This window comes from Rhinatrema bivittatum, chromosome 14 (genome assembly GCF_901001135.1).
Source record: "Rhinatrema bivittatum chromosome 14, aRhiBiv1.1, whole genome shotgun sequence".
Taxonomy (NCBI): Eukaryota; Metazoa; Chordata; class Amphibia; order Gymnophiona; family Rhinatrematidae; genus Rhinatrema; species Rhinatrema bivittatum.
Window position 1 is genome coordinate 52215288 of NC_042628.1, and position 16956 is coordinate 52232243.

A 16956-nucleotide genomic window follows, 5' to 3' on the forward strand; every position below is an offset into this window, starting at 1 on the left:
ATCCCATTCTCGTCAGAAGCTGTAGAAACGAATCGTGGATGGGAAAAGCCCGGGACCTCGGTCGAAGTGCCGCCAAGACTGGATCCCCCTTCTTGGAAGATGTGACGATGGCGGGGGCTACTGGAGCTGGCGGGTCCAGATCCAATTCCCGTATAATCTGTGGAATGAGATCGTCCAGCTCTTCCCTCTGAAAGAGGCGGAACGCACGCGGGTTATCCCCCTCCGGCGGGCCGTCCGCTTGCCCCAAGTCCGGGGTCTCCGGGCCATTCCCCTCCGGGACTGAGGCCGCCCCCACCGCTACAGGGTTCAAACAGACCCGGGTGGGGACCTGGGAGGCCCCCGCACCCGAACCCGATCCCACCGGGTCAGGGGAGGCCTGTGGTATAGCCGTAATCCGTGGAATCTTGGCGAGGGGAGGTCCCGCGGGAGCTTCCAGACCCTGCAAGTAAGCCATGTGCATGGGCAAAATAAACTCCGGGGAAAACCCTGGCCTGCTCGGGGGGCCCCGGAGGAAGAAAAATCCTCTGGTCCTGGGGCCCGAGAGCCTTGCTCTGGGGACAAAATCGGGGGAGAAACCTCGTTAAAATCATTGTCTTCCTGCGCTGCCTGAGTCTCCTCAGCGCGCTGTGTATGTAAAATGGCCGCCGTTCCCGCCAAAAATGGCAGAGTGGCCGGCCCGTGCCACCCGGGCAAAGCTGACAAAAAAGAAAATTCGCTGAGGGACTGCGAGGTGCCTTCCCCCCCAGGAAGGCATCGTGCGCAGATGCCCTCGTGGGAAATCCGGGACCCCGGCTCGCCGCAGGCCGAACAGCGCAACGGCCACGGCATTGGGACTGCCGGTAAAAAGCAAAACAAGGAGCCTCGGGGGGGGGGGGGGGGGAGGCCAAGCGTGAAAGGAACCACCGCGGGGGGACCCGGTCGGCCTGCACTGCCCGCCATCCAAAGCGGAAATAGGTGCCGCGAGGGGGCCTTCTCGGCCACGCTACCCGCCCGGAGGGTCCCTCCCTTCCTGCCTCAGCAGCCCACGAGGAGCTCAAACCTGACCGCGGGCGAGGCAACAATCGCGGAGAGGCCGGCCCCACAAGCTTCCGCGAGGCACCGGAGCTGGGAGGCTGCAAAGAAGAAGCTACAACAATAGAAAACACTCTGCAACTTACCCCTGGCCAAAGGCGACAAGGTCGCGGAAGACAGCACAGAAGCAAGACAGAGAAGAAAGCCACGCCTCCCCAAAAATTGACAAGCACTAAACTTTTTTTTTTTTTTTTGTATAACTTGATCCAAATTGCTATAGAAAACAAACAGAGAGAAAAGGAAGCAGAAGAAAAGGAATTCCCTGCCAGATTGGGGAAAACCCTGATTCCCCTATTCGCATCTGCTGGAGTCAGAAGATACTGAACTCCTGCAGAGGGGGTAGTGGTATATATGGTTACGCCCCCTCGAAGCTTGTGCTGACTCCATCTGCTGGACTGGGGACATAACCCACCGTCTGGACTGATCCTGGTACGTACAGGGAACAGATTGATAATAGACAGCTGGAGGAAAAGAAGTGGACAAGCAGTTGGAGATAGAAGAAAGCAGGTGTAACAAGTAGGTAGGAAGGGGACAGCAAATGTGATGGCAGCAAGAAACTGACAAAGGTAAATATGTCAGACAGAAGACAGAAAAAGATGATAAATTTAACACCATACCAAAGGCTCCTTCTTGACAGCTGGGTCGAGCAGGTTGGACGCAGAGGGTGAAGCCACATCTTGTAGATTCCTCTCCTCTGTCAGTGCCTGCTCATGACTCCAATTCTCTGAAGAAGAGCCTGGTTTCATTGCCGTCTGCTGCAAAGAGGAGGTACATGCATCCCATGGACTCTTGTCTTCTGTGGAAGCTACAGCACTTTGCTTCTGCCACGATTCCCGTGAGATTTTCTCTTCTGTAGAAGAGGCCAGGATACTTTGCTTCTGCCATGCATCTCGTGAGATCCTGTCCTCAGAGGAATTGCTGCCACTCTGTTTCTGCCACGAATCCCGTGGGATTCTCTCTTCTATTGCAGTGGCCACAGCACTCTGTTTCTGCCATGTGTCCCGGGGGATTCTATCTTCTATGATGGCTATGGCACTCTGCTTTTGCCACACCTCCCTTGTAATTCTCTCCTCCAGGGTCCCAGAAGCAGCAGTGTTTAGCAATTTCTGCTTGCATGTCCCTATATCTCTGGTCCCACCATCTCCTACTGAGAACAAGTTAATTGGCCCTTGAGTGGAATCAATATCATTATCCCCAGATACAGAGCCCCCTCTGTTAGCTCTTCCCTCTGACTCCGGCTGAAACTTTACAGTTTGATGGGGGGTCTCTGCACGGCCTGGCAAGGATGGATGCCTTCCTGCTCCTCGCCCAAGAATGGGGGATGCTGACGACTCGTAAGAGCCTACTGGAATGCTGGCAATTGTGGCTTTCACTTTTTGTGGCTGCTTTGGCAAACTCCTCTGAGCCTTGGGGGCCAGACTGAAGGAAAGAGATCCTGCAAAGAAAGGGAGAGAGGAGATAAAACAAAGAGAGAGAGAGAGGAAAAAGCAGATCAACACTTTCTTGACCAAAAACTGAAACCACTGGACAGCAACGAAATAGGAAGCGTTCAAGGCAGTCTTCTATAGAGCAGTAAGAGTTATCACTACATCAACAGAGGATGCTGTACTTTCCTTTATCTATACCAATGTCCGGTATTACTCATTAGGCTCCCCCATATATTGGTGATAGCCTTATTAGTGCTAATACTGTTTTTAATTTTTCAATTTTTCTTTATTTCATAATTAAATGCAATTTTTTTTTTTAATACCCATTAGTGATTTCCCTCAGCCAAAGCGTTTTAAAATTGTGATGATGATCTTGGTGAAATTAGCTCTCTCTTGCACGGTCACCATCTGTCGCCTTCCTTAGCATTATTTTATACTTAGTTATATTTAATAAGAGCCAAACCCTGATAACTAATAATGTTCTCTTTCATGTCCGCCTATCCCCACTGAGGACGCAATAGAAAACTCGCCAATAGCAGACCCATTTGCACAGTGGGGATAGGTGGACATGAAAGAGAACCTCATTAGTTATCAGGGTTTGGTTCCCCATACGGGGTATAAGGAGTTGAGGACTAGATGGAGAACTGTAGATAGAACTGGATTAAGCGCATGGGCAATTTGATAGCCTAGTTCTAAAACAGACATAGGCCATCGGTCCTTTTAACATTTAAATAGAACATAGTATCCCACGTCAGCTGTCAGATAGCAACATGGCGTACTAGAAGGATACAAGTTAAGCAAAAATGTAAGTCTTTATAAGTTTATGTACACAATTGGGAGGTGATCCGGGAATTGAAAGTTTTGTAAGTAACTATAGATTTTGATTTTATATAGCTCTCTTAGTCCCTGAGGAAGACGGGATGCTCGAAACACTGCCAGTGTCGGACTGACAGCTCCAATCTCGCTATAACAAATGGTCTTTTACAAGAGAAGACAACTTCTTATTAAATATAGCTAAGTATAAAATAATGCTAAGGAAGGCAAACAGATGGTGACCATGCAAGAGAGCTAATTTCACCAATATCAGCACAATTTTAAAACGCTTTGGCTGAGGGAAATCACTAATGGGTATTAAAAAATTGCATTTAATTATGAAATAAAAAGAAAAATTTAAAAACAGTATTAGTACTAATAGGGCTATTACTAATATGGGGGAGCCTAATGAGTAATACTGGACATCGGTGTACATAAAGGAAAGTACAATATCCTCTTGTTTGTTGATATTTTGATAAGTCTAAGGGAGGACCTTTTTGGGCTTTGTAATTTTAGGGTTATCACTACACCAGGAATAATAAACTTGACAAAATAAACACATCTAGCCTGCTTTGACAGATAATGTAAAAAGGTCTACAACAAAGGATGACAAAAAACTCCCTAACCTGGAGTACAGACAGCCCCTTAGGGAAGATTCACACAGCACTTTACCAACACACACTGCAGGACTGCAAAGCAACCTTCAGATAAAGGTAGCATTTATGAACAAAAAGCTGTATGAAATCAAGAAGGCTATAAACAATTTCTTCTGGAAACAAATGGAAGGGACTTACACCCAAAAGCAAACATGATTTAGCAATCCAGAACAGTAAAACCTGAAAGGAAGTACATCCAGCATCTCTATAAAGAAATCTAAACTAAAGATCTCATGCATGATCAAAACATACTAAACCTGCTGGAAGGTGAAATTTAAATTACCAATTAGACATCCTAACAACCAATTCAGGAAATCAAGGGACAGTCTTCTAAAATTTAAGTTCAGAAAAGTATGTTCCCCTCATTCCAAGATACATAATGAGATGCTCAAATACAGCAGTGTACAAGTTCAGGATTCTACACCAGTTATTTCCCCATGACATGGTAAGGGAAGTTAATGATGATCATGGAAACATTTTTTGAAAACCAGAGCACCAGCCAAAATTTTTAAGAGCCACAGATAAAGAAGTGTCCTCATACAGTATTTTTTTTTCTTTTTGGTCCAGCAGTTTCCTCCTAATACTTTGAGATCCCACCTGAATGAAAATCATTCCTGCTGGGCTATGTTCACAACTACCCTGGTGATTTTCCCCCATTTTATACTAAGTCACTTGGCCTATTCATTACAGCAGAGTCTTCGGCCAGGAGGCAGGCACCAGGGCTCTTAATCATGGGCTCTATGTCCAGTCATTAGGTGTTGCTGCTGCATAATACCTGGGATTCCATCTTCTAATACCCCCGCCCCTCAGGAGTTGTGCAAAATAAGGCCTGTAATTACAAAATATGCCTGGTTGAACATATGATCACTAGAAATACCATCTTGAAGGAGAGGCGAGTCTAAGGGTATGAAGAGGGAATCCATAAGCAATAATAAAATCAGAATCTGTTGGTATACCAGGGCCTTAAAGGGAAACAAACATGGCCTATTTTCTTTGCAGAATTAAGCACATCTGGATGGAAAGCTACTAGGACTCCTTGAACCTTAAGGGAATTAAGGGCTAACTCTTATCCAAACCCTATTGCAGACAGACTAAGACTGTCAGGATAGCCACTTGCCAGGGCGAAAGTCAGAACTTTACAAGCCTCAAAAAGGATGCTAAGCCCAAACATAGGCCATCGATGCTGAATCATTACGGGCCTTCAGCAAGACAGAAATTGCTGCTGCAGAACCTCTTTTCTGCACAAACAAACCCTCTCACGGGACAAGCCATAAGACAACATAGAACCAGATAGGAAGGTGGAACAGCCTCATCAGATCCATATACCATGGTTCTCTTGGCCAGACTAAAGCCTCCAGGACAACAGTCAGCAGGTGATCCTCTATTAAGAGTCCTACCTATGAGAGGTCAGGGGAAGTTTGTTCTCCAGCCATGACTGGATTAGGGCATCAATTCCGCAGGAACCTTATCCCTTCCAGCAACCGAAGAACCTGCCACCTTTAGGATTCTTGTGAGTTGCTATCAGATCCATATGAGAAATGCCTCATCAATCAACTAATTCTTAGGAAGGTTTCCTGACTGAATTTCCTTTCTCCAGGGTCCAACATATTCCTGCTAAGGAAGTAGGCATGGACAATTTTTATATCCACAACATAAGCTACTGAGAATTGAAAGCGATTCTTTTCTGCCCACCAGCACAAAAGGCTTGCCTCCTGGGCCACCAGTGGGCTCCAAGTGCCCCTTGCCTGTTCACATAAGCCATCTCTGTGGCGTTATCCAAGAGCACTTGAACTGCCACTCCCTCCTACAGGCTTCCCAGGAGGATATGGACCTCAGCCCCCTGCTCCTCACCAAGCCTGGGGGGAATCCAGTGAGCAGGATCCTCTGACAAGCTCAAAGTCTCCCAAGCCCAGGGATACTGGCCAAATAACACCTGAGCTCTCTTCCCACATCACACTTCTGAATGCTACAGGGGGCTCCTGAGCCCACACCAAACACCAGAGAGTCCAGGAAATTCAAAATGACAGCCATTTCTGCCAGTATGCAATCAACCGCATTGACGGGGGCTGTTGCTCCTTCCCACCATGTTTTTACTGTTCACGGGAGAGCTGGATGGTGGCAGAGCCAGTTCCCCTGAAGCGACCAACATCTATATTGCAAAAAAGGAAGAAGGAGCCAGTCACTCTGTACACGCACCAGATTCTACATCACTCCCACTCTGCCAAAATGGCCCAAGGTGGTGGATCCATACACAACTCTCTCTCTCCCCCTAGCCCGATGATTATGCATTGAACACCACTGCAGAGCTTGATTCGCAGCCTGCCTGGATGACTGCTAAAAGAAAAAAAAAGTCCCCTACACTGCAGCTGGGGTCACTTGGTTCTCTCTTCCACAGTAGCTGGTAAATAGGAAAATTGGTTCTTACCTGCTAATTTTCTTTCCTGTAGTAACACGGATCAGTCCAGACTCCTGGGTTTTGCCTCCCCTCCTATGTCTCCATCTGCTGGAGGGGAGGCAAAACCCAGGAGTCTGGATTGATCCGGGTACGTACAGGGAACACCCTTTCACTCCTCTTTTTTTTTTTTTTTTCAGAACAGCAGCTTTAACTCCACTACCTACTTACTCCATGCTGCCTTTCCCCACCAGAGGCCTGAGAAGGAACAGGGAGAAAGGAGATGGAACAGGAGATGCAGGGGGAGAGGTGGAAGAGAGAAGGCACGTCTCAGGAAGATATGCAACCCCCAAGGAGAAGGAGCCACCCTCAGATCCTACCTGTATCTCTTCACTCAACCAGAACCCAAAGGAACCCTGGGGCCACATACCAGGTTCTGCTCCACTAGAGGCCCACTAGGGGAAAGTCCTGGGAGCCAGAACTGGAGGGCCTGCTCAACTAGGGGAGAATTACCAACTTGTTAACCTGAATGCTGAAGATCTAGTTTCACCAGGGAAAGTAGCCTGCTCCACCAAAAAATAAAATCCAAAGCCCTGGGAGTCAAGAATTCTGCTGCACCAATCCAGCATGTGCCACCATCTGCTAGAGACAGAAAATTCTGGCAAGTTTGTCACTGAAAGCTTGCCTTCATCTTCTAATAGGATAACAAATGTGTCTGGACCAGTCTAACAGGATGACAAGTAATGTCCTAATTCTGCACTGTATCCCTTGTTAGTGGATTTTCTGTTAACAGAACTTGAGATAAAGCATAATTGCTTACCTTGTAAAGGAAAATTAGTTCTTACCTGATAATTTTCGTTCCTGTAGTACCACGGATCAGTCCAGACACCTGGGTTGTGACTCTGCACCAGCAGATGGAGACAGAGCAAAACTCGACGGGCTCCCTACATATAGTAAGGTGCCACCCACAGCCCCTCAGTCGAACGGAATGTCAAAGCAACAAGTGTCCGACTAACTAACTATGAACTCCTATAACGTAAACCAATTCATAACACACCCCTGGCTGAAAAACAGAATAATCAGAACCAGAGGCAAAAACGGCTTTTTCCAAACTCGAATAATGCAGTATTCGCAACCGGAATAAACGATGTCCTAATATAAAACAACGAGCGGACTCTCCCTCTCTTCAGCGCAAAATCAGAACAGACGGGCGGGAGCCTGGACTGATCCGTGGTACTACAGGAACGAAAATTATCAGGTAAGAACTAATTTTCCTTTCCCTGTACGTACCCGGATCAGTCCAGACACCTGGGATGTACCAGAGCTAATTACCGAGGGTGGGAAGCAGAGAGTCCAGCTCGGAGAACACTCGCTCCAAACCCTTGAGACTCAGCTGCCTGGACATCAAGCCTGTAATGCCTAGTAAAAGTATGCAACGACTTCCACGTCGCCGCTCTACAGATTTCCTGCGTGGACACCTGAGAAACCTCAGCCCAAGACGTGGCTTGCGCCCAAGTCGAATGAGCTCGAAGTCCCCTAGGCGCCACCTTGCCCTGCAGAAGATACGCCGAACCAATTGCCTCCTTGAGCCAACGCGCAATCGTGGCACGCGAAGCCGCAGACCCCCTGCGAGCCCCGGAGCAGAGAACAAACAGGTGGTCGGAAACCCGGAAAGGATTCGTAACCTCCAGATAACGAATTAGAACCCTGCGAACATCAAGTTTCCTTAACTCTTTCGACCCCTTGTCCATCTGATCCATGGCCGTAAACCCTGGGAGATCAACAGACTGATTCAAGTGAAAAACGGACACCACCTTAGGCAAAAAGGACGGAACAGTCCGCAGGGAAACACCGGCCTCCGAAAACCGCAAAAATGGTTCCCTACAAGACAGAGCCTGTAGTTCCGAGACCCGACGAGCGGACGTAATTGCGACCAGAAACACCGTCTTCAAGGTAAGATCCTTCAGTGTCGCCCGCTTGATTGGTTCAAACGGGGCTCCACACAGAGCTGATAGCACGCAATTTAAATTCCAGGATGGACAAGGATTTCGTACCGGTGGGCGTAAATGTTTAGCCCCACGAAGAAAACGCATCACATCCGGATGGCAAGCCAAGGACACTCCTTGGACCTTACCTCTAAGGCAACCAAGCGCAGCTATTTGGACCTTTAGGGTACTCCAGGACAGCCCCTTCGAGAGGCCCTCTTGGAGGAAAGCGAGGACCGACGGCACAGCTGGCCGTATAGGGTCTACTTCGTGAGTACTACACCAGTCCTCGAAAACTGTCCAAACCCGCATATAGGTTAAGGACGTAGACTGCTTTCTAGCTCTCAACAAAGTAGCGATCACTGCCTCGGAGTACCCCTTAGCCCTCAAGCGCGCCCTTTCAAAAGCCAAGCCGCGAGACAAAAGTGATCCGCATCCTCCAAACAGACGGGTCCTTGACGAAGGATGGTTGCGTCTCTGTGAAACCGAAGCGGAGGCTCCGCCGCCAGCTGAATGAGGTCCGCGAACCACGGGCGCCTTGGCCATTCCGGCGCCACCAAGATCACCTCCGCCGGAGATCTGGTTGAAGACATCCATAAGATAGGTAAGAAGGGAGAAGTGGTGATCGTTGGTGACTTTAATATGCCAGATGTAGACTGGAAAATCCCATCTGCAGAAACTAAAAATAGTAGAGCGATAGTGGATGCCATGCAAGTATCTTTGTTCAAACAAATGGTATTGGAACCCACGAGAGAAGGAACTATACTCGACTAAGTGCTCACTAATGGAGATAATGTCTCCGATGTCCAGGTGGGCACCCACCTCAGCACCAGTGATCATCAAACGGTATGGTTTAATATCACTAAAAGAATAGGGAAAAGAACCACAAAGACCCGAGTTTTACAGTTCAAAAACACAGACTTTGAGGAAATGGGGAAGTACCTGGAGGAAGAACTAAAAGGATGGGAGAACAAGAGAGATGTGGAGCAGCAGTGGACCAATCTAAAAGGAGCAATCACCAAGGCAACTACTCTATATGTTAGCAATGTAAAGAAAAGCAAAAGAAAATTGAAACCTATCTGGTTCTCAAAGGAGGTAGCTGACAAAATTAAAGCTAAAAGAACAGCATTCAAGAAATATAAAAGATCCCAAAGGGAGGAACACAAAGAAGAATATCTGATTCAACTGAGGGAGACAAAGAAATTAATCAAGTTGGCAAAAAGTCAAGCGGAAGAGAGGATTGCCAGGGAGATAAAAAATGGTGACAAAACATTTTTCAGATACATCAGCGAAAAGAGAAAAGTCCATAGTGGTATTGTGAAATTAAAAGGTGGTAATGATCAATGTGTGGAGAGAGACGAAGATATGGCAGAAATATTAAACGAATACGTCAGTTCTGTGTTCACTAAAGAAGACCCTGGAGAAGGACCATCTCTACACAACAAGAAACTGGAGGGAAGTGGAATAGATGAAAATCCTTTTACAGTAGAAAATGTATGGGAAGAGCTAAAGAATCTGAAAATGGACAAAGCCATGGGGCCTGATGGGATTCATCCAAGGATACTGAGGGAGCTCAAAGATGTTCTAGCGGGTCCGCTGTGTGACTTGTTCAATAGATCCCTAGAAACGGGAGTGGTACCGAGAGATTGGAGAAGAGCAGTGGTGGTCCCGCTTCACAAGAGTGGGAACAGAGAGGAGGCTGGTAACTACAGACCGGTTAGCCTCACTTCAGTGGTGGGAAAAGTAATGGAGTCACTGCTGAAAGAGAGAATAGTGAAATATCTACAGTCCGGAGAATTGATGGACCAGAGGCAACATGGATTCACCAGGGGAAGATCCTGTCAGACAAATCTGATTGACTTTTTTGACTGGGTAACCAAGGAATTGGATCAAGGAAGAGCACTCGATGTCATCTACTTGGATTTCAGCAAAGCTTTTGATACAGTTCCGCACAGGAGACTGGTGAATAAAACGAGAAGCTTAGGAGTGAGTGCCGAGGTGGTGTCCTGGATTGCAAATTGGTTGACGGACAGAAGACAATGTGTGATGTAAATGGTACTTTCTCTGAAGAGAGAGCGGTTTTAAGTGGTGTACCGCAAGGCTCGGTGTTGGGACCGGTCCTGTTCAATATCTTTGTGAGCGACATTGCGGACGGGATAGAAGGTAAGGTTTGTCTTTTTGCGGATGACACTAAGATCTGCAACAGAGTGGACACGCCGGAAGGAGTGGAGAGAATGAGACGGGATTTAAGGAAACTGGAAGAGTGGTCGAAGATATGGCAGCTGACATTCAATGCCAAGAAGTGCAAAGTCATGCATTTGGGGAGTGGAAATCCGAATGAACTGTATTTGATGGGGGGGGGAAAGGCTGATGTGCACGGAGCAGGAGAGGGACCTTGGGGTGATCGTGTCTAATGATATGAAGTCTGCGAAACAATGCGACAAGGCGATAGCAAAAGCCAGAAGAATGCTGGGCTGCATAGAGAGAGGAATATCGAGTAAGAAAAGGGAAGTGATTATCCCCTTGTACAGGTCCTTGGTGAGGCCTCACCTGGAGTACTGTGTTCAGTTCTGGAGACCGTATCTACAAAGAGACAAAGACAAGATGGAAGCGGTACAGAGAAGGGCGACCAGGAAGGTGGAGGGTCTTCATCGGATGACGTACGAGGAGAGATTGAAGAATCTAAATATGTACACCCTGGAGGAAAGGAGGAGCAGGGGTGATATGATTCAGACTTTCAGATACTTGAAAAACTTTAATGATCCAAAGACAACGACAAACCTTTTCTGTAGGAAAAAAATCAGCAGAACCAGTGGTCACGAGCTGAGGCTCCGGGGAGGAAGACTAAGAACCAATGTCAGGAAGTATTTCTTCACGGAAAGGGTGGTGGATGCCTGGAATGCCCTTCCGGAGGAAGTGGTGAAGTCTAAAACTGTGAAGGACTTCAAAGGGGCGTGGGATAAACACTGTGGATCCATCAAGTCTAGTGGGCATAAATAGAGAGGAGGCAGCAAACACTGCACGGAGCGGCAGTAGCCACTGAGGCATTCACGGAGCGGGATGCCAGTGGCCAGTAGTTGGTGTTCCACTTTCATGCAACAAAACACTGCACGGATCTGCAGTAGCCACAGAGGCATTCACGGAGCGGGATGCCAGTGGCCAGTGGTTGGTGTTCCACCTTCAGGCAGCAAAACACTGCACGGAGCGGCAGTAGCCACTGAGGCATTCACGGAGCGGGATGCCAGTGGCCAGTAGTTGGTGTTCCACTTTCATGCAACAAAACACTGCACGGAGCGGCAGTAGCCACTGAGGCATTCACGGAGCGGGATGCCAGTGGCCAGTGGTTGGTGTTCCACCTTCACAGAGCGGAAGGATGGAGGGCTGCCATCTCAAAAAATAAAAAAAAAAAAAACAAGCAAACAAAACAGGGGTGGGTAAGGGGCAGGGGTGTGGCCTGCTGGTTGCAGCGGTTGCTACCCCTGATTGAGCTGGATGTTCACTAGGATGGCGCTGCTCTCTGCTTTGGTGGAGGGGTGGAAGGGAATTGGGGCCGGAGGGTGCTGGAAGCCAATAGAGACGGGTGGGAGGGAGAAAAAAGGGGGGGGGGAAAATGGATAAACTGCGTAGCTTGCTGGGCAGGCTGGATGGACCGTTGGTCTTCTTCTGCCGTCACTTCTATGTTCCTATGTTTCTATGATTCGCCGTAGAATCTTGCCGATCAGAGGCCATGGAGGGAAGACATAAAGCAACACGTCCGAGGGCCAGGGAAGCACCAGTGCATCGACGCCTTCTGCGCCCCGCTCCCTCCGACGGCTGAAGAATCGTGGAGACTTTGAGTTTTGAGCGGTTGCCATCAGATCCAGGTGTGGGCGTCCCCACCTGGCACAAATGAGACGATACGCTACCTCCGGTAACTCCCATTCTCCTGGATCCAGCCGATGACGGCTGAGGAAGTCCGCTTGGATGTTGTCTACTCCGGCGATATGGGACGCCGCGATGCTGCTGAGGTGTCGCTCCGCCCAGCACATCAACTGACTTGCCTCTTCCGCCACTTGCTGGCTCCTTGTTCCTCCCTGGCGATTGATATAGGCCACTGTGGTCGCGTTGTCCGACAGAATCCGGACAGCCCGGCCCCGTATCCACGGGAGAAATGCTCGTAACGCCAACGATACCGCCCTGGTCTCCAACTGGTTGATGGACCACAGCGACTGCTGGCTCGACCACTGACCTTGCACCGAGCGGCCCCCACAGACTGCCCCCCAACCAGAGAGACTGGCGTCTGTCGTTACCACCGTCCAAGTGGGCATGAGCAGAGAGACCCCGCACGTTAGATGGTCGGTGGAGAGCCACCAGTGCAGGCTAGTCCTGGCACGGACCGTGAGGGGCAGCGGCCGATGAAACTCTTCCGATACCGGCTTCCAGCGGGAAAGTAACGCTGATTGTAACGGTTGCAGATGAGCGAAAGCCCAGGGGACCAAGGCGAGCGTCGACGCCATGGAACCCAAAACCATCAGGTAATCGCAGACCAACGGGCACTGCATGGACAAAAGGTGTCGCACCTGTCGCTGGAGCTTGACTACTCTTTCCCAAGTCAGAGACACCCTGGCCCTCTCGGTGTCGAACAGGGCTCCCAGGTACTCTAACCGCTGGGTAGGCTGTAGGTGACTCTTGGAGAGGTTGACCACCCAGCCGAGAGATCGTAAGAGCTGCAGGACCCTGGCAATTGCCTGCCGGCACTCGGCCTCGGCCTCGGCCCGGATGAGCCAATCGTCTAGGTAAGGGTGTACCAGTAGCCCTTCCCTCCGGAGCTGGGCAGCCACCACCACCATAACCTTGGTGAAGGTGCGTGGAGCCGTGGCGAGGCCGAAGGGAAGAGCCCTGAACTGATAATGTCTGCCCAGGATGCAAAACCTCAAATACCTGTGATAGGCCGGCTGAATCCCGATGTGAAGATACGCTTCCGTAAGATCCAGCGAAGCAAGGAACTCGCTCGGACGAACTGCGGCCACTACCGAGCGGATCGTCTCCATCTTGAAACGCGGAACGCGCAGGCACCTGTTGACGCCTTTTAGGTCGAGAATGGGCCGGAACACGCCGTCTTTCTTTGGGACCACGAAGTAAATGGAGTACCTTCCCTTGCCCCGCTGTCGCGACGGAACGGGAGTAATGGCGCCCAGGTCTTCCAGGCGCCGTAGGGTGGACCTGACAGCGGCGCGCTTGACGATGGCCTTGCAGGGAGATACGAGGAACTTGTCCCTCGGTTGCCGAACAAAATCTAACGCATAACCGCCTCTTATCACGCCGAGGACCCACTGGTCTGAAGTTATCTTGGTCCACTCCTCGTAAAACAATGTGAGCCTCGCCCCCACGTTTGGTACGAGGTCTGGAGGCTGCAACGAGGAATGAACCTTTCTCGTTTCATTGGGCCGACTTGGCCCCCGGTCCCGACGAGGGTCCCCCTGTTCTGTTGAACTTCTTCCCTCGAAAGGACTGAGACCATGAGGAGGATCTAGCAGAGCCCGATCGGTAGGCCTGGCCCGACCCCATCGATCTCTGCGGCCTCTGGCGCCGGTTGGTCCGAAAACGGCTCCGAGAGGAAAAGGATGACTGAGGTCTGGGCCTACCCTCCGGTAACTTAAAAGCCTTGTTCTCGCTCAGGAACTGCATCAGGTCGTCTAACTGTTTACCAAACAGTAGCTTCCCCTTAAAAGGCAAAGAACCCAGGTGGGCCTTGGACGCCCCATCCGCAGCCCAGTTACGGAGCCAGAGGAGACGGCAAGCCGAGACCGCCGACACCATTGCCCTGGCCGAAGTCCTCAGCAAATCGTACATCGCGTCTGCGCTGTAAGCTATCACCGCTTCCAGATTATCCGCCTGCGATGCCTCCCCTGCGGAAAGGTCTGCATTCGCTTGGAGAGTTTGGGCCCAACGGAGCCCCGCTCGTAGCGCAAAATTACTACATATGGCCGCTCGAACTCCCAGAGCGGACACCTCGAAGACCTTCTTTAACTGTACCTCCAGCTTCCTATCCTGGATATCCCTGAGCACGGTCGCGCCAGTGACTGGAATGGTGGACCTCTTTGTCACTGCAGACACCGCCGCGTCCACCCGCAGGAGGCGCAGCAGCTCCAAGACGTCCTCTGGTAGAGGATACAGCTTGTCCATGGCCTTACTTACCTTCAGGCCTAGTTCCGGGGTATCCCATTCCCGGAACAAGATATCGGAAGCCGAAAAGTGAAAAGGAAAAGCTACCGGAGGACCAGTCAGGCCCAATAACACCAGATCCATTTTGGCCCCTTGGCGGGACTGCACCGGTGGGGCTACCACCCCGAGCTCATCTAGGATAGCCGGGATAAGGGGAGAGAGTTCTTCCCTTCGAAACAGGCGGACGACTTTAGGGTCATCTCCATCTGACGCCTGCGGCCCCTTGCCGGCTCCCGGCTGGGCTGGCCCCTCTTCTTCGGGCCCTTCAGGCCCTTCTGGGGCTCCTGAAGCTGTCTCCTCCCCAGAGGATGCGGTGGAAGCAGTGTCCGAGTCCTGCGGGGCCCCCCGCGACGGCCTCTTCTCCCGAGGGGGACCCGGAGCCTCCCGGGTCCGAGCGGTCCTCTTCCGGGGCTGGGAGCGACCCCCCCTGCCCCCTGAAGGCTTTCCGGACTTTTGTTTAGATCTTTTGTATTTAGCTAATTTCTTAAGCAATAAAGAAAAATCTGCGGAAAAGGACCCCTCCGATCCCGAAGAGCACTCCTCAGCACTAAGGCTCTCTGAGTCACGGGGCCTCGGGGCCTCTCCCCCCGAAGTCCGATTCTGCGGCGAAAGCGAGGGTGGCTGGCCGCCATCTTGGATCGCCTTCCTCGTGGCCTCCCTCACCGAAGCTAAAATGGCTTCCGTTCCCGCGCTAAGCGGGAACGGATCAACAGTTCCGGCCTCTGTCGTTCCGGCGCGCGGCGGCGAACGGGCTCCACGAGATCAACCCCCACGAGCGACCCCCGACGACCCCTCGCCCCCCGAGACACAGTTCGCACAGACCCCGTCCCGGGATACCCGCACGCGCGGCAGGCCGCCCCCCTCGGCATCCCCAGCCGGCGCAACAACGAGCAGAGCAGAGGAAAACGGCACAAATCAAGTCGTCGTGTCCCCCCCCCCCCCCCGGCGAAGCGCCCCGACCGAGCGAGGAAGAGAGAGAGAGCCGGCGCAGTGAAAAAAACCAAAGCGGCAAAAACTGCTTTTTTTTTTTGTTTTTTTTTCTTAGCCGCTGGCCTAGGTCCTGAAGACTGCTGCTCCAGCGGGGGTGAGTGAACCGGGCTCCCCGGTGTCACCCCCGACGCTGCTGCCAGAATCGGCCGGGTCCTCGACCCTCAGCAGCGGCCTCGACCAGGAGGTGATGGTCCTCTCAGAACCTTCCCAACCCTCCTGGGAGGCTCCACCGACGGGAGACTTCTCTTCCTTCAGGATTCTGTGATCTTTTTTTTTTTACTAACCAAAATCCCACTAACAATCTTAACTAGACTTTGGTTTTCTTTTTTTTTTTTTTAAACTATCCCTGACTGACTATTCCCGAACAAAAAAAACCCTCAGGGATCCCAGAGACTGTGGGTGGACCTGCCCCATCTGCTGGAGACAGAGAAAGACTGAGGGGCTGTGGGTGGCACCTTACTATATGTAGGGAGCCCGCGAGTTTTGCTCTGTCTCCATCTGCTGGTGCGGAGTCACAACCCAGGTGTCTGGACTGATCCGGGTACGTACAAGGAATAGGTGTTATCCCAGGACAGCAGGATGTAGTCCTCACATATGGGTGACGTCAATGACGGAGCCCTATGGCGGGAAAACTTCTGTCACACAGGCCGATACAGTAAAGTGGGGCCGTGGTTACCCCGCTCCTAACCCACTTTCTACTCACTTTCCGGCCGCGTTAGCCCTTCCTGCGATACACTATCCCCTTTAACCCATCCTCACTGCCTCTTTAAATCACCGGGTAACCCCTTCCGCACGCGGCATGTATATTAGATGTAAACCATCGAATTAGCTATTCCCTCCCATACAGTAACGCGCGCCCCGACTATCGCCTATTTAACCTGGAGTTTAGCCGCGCGTTTAACCTGCTAATTTACCGCCTACCCTTACCCCTGCGTTAGAGGCAGGGGTAAGGGTAGACAGCAAACTTTCCCCCAAAAAGAAACCTAAAAACCTAAAATCCCCTCCTCCCGAAGCTACTCGACATGTTATCAACTTACTTTTTGTTGCTTTCAGCCCCTTCAACCTTCTCTGCCGTCCTCCGGAGGGGGCAGCCAGTGGCGAAAGCAGCTTGCAGCGGCCCCCCCAGTCCCGGTTCTCCTGGCTCTCGACGATGTTCCCGCAGGTACTCCAGCTCGACTTCTGGCTGACAGCTACCCCCCCCCAAAAAAAGACTGCTGAGTTACGTCCTTGGAAGCGAAGCGAACTTTCATGGGCTTGAGCGTCCAAATTGACGGGTGCTCAAATTGACGGGCGCTCAAGCCAATGAAAGCACAGGGACGGGCGGGCGTGACGTCTTTTTATTTCCCCCTTGGCTGCACCCGCGCTCTTCTTTTAATTTCTTGGCCGCTGGTGACGTGAGCGCTGGAGGCAGCCCGCTG

The 16956-nt window shown here is 50.9% G+C and overlaps 1 protein-coding gene across 5 annotated transcripts in view; it reads right to left on the reverse strand.

The window, feature by feature from the left end:
• The window catches only part of CIC (capicua transcriptional repressor), a 275907-nt gene that overhangs the window by 71559 nt on the left and 187392 nt on the right, over positions 1-16956 (reverse strand). For all 5 annotated transcript variants that reach the window (XM_029576644.1, XM_029576645.1, XM_029576646.1 and 2 more), the window contains one exon: positions 1689-2506. In XM_029576644.1, coding sequence (XP_029432504.1) covers positions 1689-2506 — 818 coding nt within the window. The remainder of the gene's footprint in view (positions 1-1688; positions 2507-16956) is intronic.